The sequence below is a fragment of the Mus caroli genome, unplaced genomic scaffold (genome assembly GCF_978045245.1).
Source record: "Mus caroli unplaced genomic scaffold, Mus_caroli_1 scaffold_2, whole genome shotgun sequence".
In the NCBI taxonomy this organism is placed as follows: Eukaryota; Metazoa; Chordata; class Mammalia; order Rodentia; family Muridae; genus Mus; species Mus caroli.
The window spans coordinates 68,562,465-68,567,604 of record NW_028227257.1 but is presented as its reverse complement, the minus strand read 5'-3'; the positions used below and the strand labels follow the sequence as shown (position 1 = coordinate 68,567,604).

The 5,140-nt window shown below is 39.7% G+C and overlaps 1 protein-coding gene across 1 annotated transcript; it reads right to left on the bottom strand.

The window, feature by feature from the left end:
* Positions 1-3,926: 3,926 nt before the first annotated feature.
* Positions 3,927-4,865, bottom strand: LOC110289351 (olfactory receptor 4F6). The gene has a single exon (XM_021155517.2). The coding sequence runs from the start codon at positions 4,863-4,865 to the stop codon at positions 3,927-3,929; it is 939 nt and encodes a 312-aa protein (XP_021011176.1).
* Positions 4,866-5,140: the final 275 nt, after the last annotated feature.

Genomic DNA, 5,140 nt, shown 5'->3' with positions numbered 1-5,140 from the left:
CAGGGCCCCCAATGGAGGAGCTAGAGAAAGTACCCAAGGAGCTAAAGGGAACTGCAACCCCATAGGTGGATCATTATTAGGAACTAACCAGTACTCCAGAGCCCTTGTCTCTAGCTGCATTTCTGGAAAGAGAGGCCCATTGGACTTGCCAACTTTATATGCCCCAGTACAGGGGAATGCCAGGGCCAAGGGGTGGGGGTGGGTGGGTGGGGGACTGGGGGGGGGAGTGTATTGGGGACTTTTTGGATAGCATTGGAAATGTAATTGAGGAAATTACCTAATAAAAAAATTAAAAAAATAAAATAAAAAAAAAGAAAGAAAATGCTTCACAGACATGCTGCAGGCCAATCCTATGAAAGCAATTCCTCAATTAAGGTTCTGTCTTCCCAGGAGATGCTAGCTTGTGTCAAGTTGACAAAAACTAACCAGCACATGTAGTTATTGTGGGTACTGCTGCAGTATACCTGATGGGAAGGCATCTTTATAGAACTTGCCTTACAGACTTTGGTGTCCATATACTCAGAAGTGATGTAGTTGGTTAATAGGGTAGTTGTATTTCTAGTGTTTTGAGGAGTTTCCATATTAATTTCCATAGTTCCTAGAACAATTTAGATACCTCTTTACTAGGATCTGGATAGCCTTTATGACTGAAGAGAGATGGAATCTCACTATTGTGTTTTCTGAATGAGAGCCATTATGACTGGGGAGGGATAGAATCTCATTATAGTGTTAATTTTTACTTCTCCAATAACTAAGCATGTTGAACTTTTTTTGATGTTTTTTTTTGTTTTGTTTTATATGTTTATTGGTCATTCATTTGTACTTCATCTTCTGATATATTTGCTATTTATCCCACTTATTGAGGTGGTTGCTTAGTTTAGTGTGTTCTTTATATATTCTGGGCATTATTTCTTCATAAAAATCTACTGGTTTAGTTCTTATGGGTGTGTTGCTTGCTTTTCTCCACACTTCTCAGGTGTCTTCTCACTTCTTTGTTATAAAGTTTTGCTCTGTTTCTCTCTTTGAATGAAAGGTCGCTTTTTCTTTTTTTGACCTTGTCATTTTACATCACATAGAGGCAGCTTCCAGCCAGCCATTTTAACCTATAAGTCTCATGGTTGTTTTGAGACATTGGCTGGCTGGCACAGAACAATGAAACAAATGAATGATCAAAATAATTAAGATCCACTTTAGAAATTACATCACAGAGGGGGTGAAAAGGCAAATTTCTTTGTATTGTCCTTGATCTAAGATTAAGGAACTTTAATTTATTCATGTTAATATGTGTTGTTGTGTTAAAGTTTCCTGAAAAAAAAAATGTTAAAATGCCCACTAACATAGAATTGATCTAAAGAACCAACCAGTACCCCAGGGACTAAATCACCAACTGAAGAGTTGAGGGATGGAGGGACCCATGGCTCCAGCAGCATACGTAGCAGAGGATGGCCTTGTTGGACATCAATGGGAGGAGAGGCCCTTGGTCCTGAGAAGGCTTGATGTCCCAGTATAGGAGAATACCAGGACAGGGAAGCAGGAGTGGGTGGGTTGGTGAGCAGAGGGAGGGGGATGGGATAGGGGGATTTCAGAGGGGAAATGAGGAAAAGGGGTAACATTTGAAATGTAAATAAAAAAAGAAAAAATATCTAATTAATAAAAAGACAAAACTCTGAGTCAGCTCAGGAAAAGAGAGAGAGAAAAGAAGGAAGGAAGGAAGAAAGGAAGGGAGGGAGGAAGGAAGGAAGGGAGGGAGGGAGGGAGGGAGAGAGAGAGAGAGAGAGAGAGAGAGAGAGAGAGAGAGAGAGAGAGAGAGAGAGAGAGAGAGAAAATAATTGGCTAGGACAGACAGGCCTTTGGCCATGTCTGTGAGAAACTGTCTTGACTCATATGAGAAGACTCAGCTCTCTGTAGGCAGCGTTATCCCTTTGCACATGGTCCTAGGTTGTGTAAGAAGGAGACCTGGACAGGAGTCAGAGAGAGAAAGTGGATAGGTAGCATTAAACCATGGTTTCTTAACTCAGTAATTGCTTGAGTTACTGACTGACTTCCTGCAGTGATGGTTTGTGACCTGGAAGTATAAGATGAAACAAGCCCTCCCCTCCTGCAAGTGGCTTTTGGTCAGTGGTTATCACAACTGTGGAGAGCTTTAGGGGTTGCTTGGCAGGAATCTGACATTAGCCAAGGACAAGGAAATGGGCTTCAATCAGGAAGCTGACACTGAGCCATGACAAGGAAATAAGTTCAGGCAGGAATCTAATTTAGGGTGTAACAAAGAAATATGCTTCAGACAAGAATCTATCTGATTTTGGGCTAGAACAGGGATCTTGGTCATCCCGATAAGCCCTTAGAAACAGTGATCATGGGACTCTGTTTATTGCCTTGCTTGTTCCTTGACTACTTGTGTTTATTTAGTCTTGCTTGTTCCTCAACCTAGAACTGACCTTAATATTTGCATGTAATTAACATGGTATAAAAGCAGACTGGGAAAAAATTAAACTTGCCTCAGCCTCAGAACTGGCTGGGGTCATGCTAAAAATATAAAAAGAAAAAGGAAGGAAGGAAGGGAGGGAGGGAGGGAGGGAGGGAGGGAGGGAGGGAGGGAGGGAGGGAGGGAGGAAGGGAGGGAGGGAGGGAGGGAGGAGGGGAGGAAGGAAGGAAGGAAGGAAGGAAGGAAGGAAGGAAGGAAGGAAGGAAGGAAGGAAGGAAGGAAGGAGAAATATAACTTGAGCATTTGTTAAAATTCAGTACTCAGTTCACATGAAAAACACAAGGAGAATAATGCATGTGGTCTTGTCAGTGATAAAAACAGTTAGATAACATCAGACTACCTAAGGAAATATGATCTGGAATGATATGTGAGAGCCAAATCTGTCAACACAGATTCAGTGTTTGGACTGTCCGTGTGTTACTTTAATCACCATGGAGCAAACTCTTAAGATTCTAGTAGCTGAGACTTGCTGCATATGTAGCAGAAGATGGCCTAGTCAGCCATCATTAGGAAGAGAGGCCCCTTGGTCTTGCAAACTTTATATGCCCCAGTACAGGGGAATGCCAGGGCCAAGAAGTGAGAGTGAAAGGATAGGGGAGCAGGGCGGGGGGAGGGTATAGGGGACTTTTGGGATAGCATTTGAAATATGAATGGAGAAAATATTTAATAAAATTTTTTTAAAAAGATTCTAGTAGCTGAGACTTGCCTCAACAAGAAAATATTCAGTTGGTGTGTGTGTGTGTGTGTGTGTGTGTGTGTGTGTGTGTGTGTTTAATTTCTTTTTTTTTACTAAATAAAATTTATTTTCAAATATACAACTCTGTATTGACATTTTAAGTCATCAAAATCACTTATAACAGTTAAATGCCTCTTAAATATACATGATGTCTTCTGCAGCTAAAAGTAATATGCACTCAGCCAGTTTTAAAATCTATTTGGAACATTAAACATGATAGAAGTAGAAAAAAGTCTCTTATGAAGTCCTCTATGAAAGGAAATTGGTGAGGGATGATATACACAAACTTTAGTTTTCTAGTATGTATGCTTTTAGACAGATTTTTTTATTTTATGTATATGTGTGATTTTTCTACAAGTATGTATGTGTATTACATGCATGTTGGTTCTGGCAGAGTCCAGAACATGTGATTAGAGTCATTTAAACTGGAATTACAGATAGTTGTGAGCCTCATATGGGTGCTAGGAACCAAATTTGGTCTTCTGTAAAAATACAAAGTGTTCTAAATCACTGAGCCATCTTTATATCCCATCAAGTCTCTTAAAGACACTATTTGGTAGCTGGTAATTTCACTCTAGTTTTGTAGAAAGAAAGCAAGGGTAAATCTTATATTAGTACACAAAACATTCTAGATAAATATAACACAGTACATAGAGTAGTAGCCTCATGAAATATGATTTGTGTGCTCATATACCTTCAATATATTTAAGAAATTTTATTGTAATTAACAAACTGACTGCATAGTCTTCTCATTGCTACCTTCATCTCTTTATTCCTAAGTGTATAAATCACTGGATTTAGAAAAGGAGTAATAACTGCATCAAAGATGGCAAGAAATTTATCCAGATGTGATGTTGGAAATGGCCATGTATAGAAGAAGATTAAGGGTCCAAAGAACAAAACTACCACAATGACATGAGCTGACAAAGTGGAGAGGGCCTTACATAAACTACCCAAAGATTTCTTTTGAACAGTCACCAAAATAAATATGTAAGAGATGATCAGAATTAAAAAGGAGGCCACAGAAATGAACCCACTGTTAGCAGTAACCATAAACCCCAATGTGTATGTGTCCACACAAGCAAGTTTAATAAACCTAGGAAGGTCACAGAAAAAGCTGTCTAGTTCATTAGGGCCACAGAAGGGCAAGTCTACCACAAAACTCAGCTGAGTCACTGAGTGAATGAAGCCAATAATCCAAGAAGCAACCAAAATCAAAATACACTTTTGTGGGCTCATGATGGTCAGGTAGTGCAGAGGCTTACATATGGCAACATATCGGTCAAATGCCATGGCTATAAGCAGCACCATCTCGGTGCCACCTACTGCATGGATAAAAAAGATCTGAGTGATGCAACCCCCAAAAGAGATGGTTTTGTGCCTTCTGAAAAGGTCATAAATCATCTTTGGTGTTGTGGAGGAACAAAATATCAAGTCAATGATGGAAAGATTGCCTAATAGGAAGTACATAGGGGATTGTAACTGAGGGTCTGAGGTTACAGTTAGCACAATAAGAAAATTTCCCAACAGACTTGCCACATAGAATATACAGGAAAAGAAGAAGAGAAATAGTTGGATTGCCCATGAGTTGGAGAGTCCCAGGAACACAAACTCAGATACCACCGAGCAGTTTACTTCACCCATTGCCTCTGGTGACAACCGTGGTGCTATCTGAAATAGGAAAGATAACAAGAAACTCTGATTTAGGACATCAGCATTCAGTTGACAAAATCACATAGAAGACTATCATGCCTTTGGAGATAGTTTAAGGAAAATATCAATTATTTGTCTACCAGGGAAAGCCAAGATCAAAAGAAATAGTCTTCTTCAGGGGAGAATCTATCAATTGGTGTCAAAGAGAGCACTATGCACTAAGCCTGAAATCATATACATACCAGTAACATTATATGAATTGACCA

Coding starts and splice junctions, on each gene's coding strand:
- LOC110289351 (XM_021155517.2), bottom strand. CDS start 4,865: ATGGGTGAAGTAAACTGCTCGGTGGTATCTGAGTTTGTGTTCCTGGGA.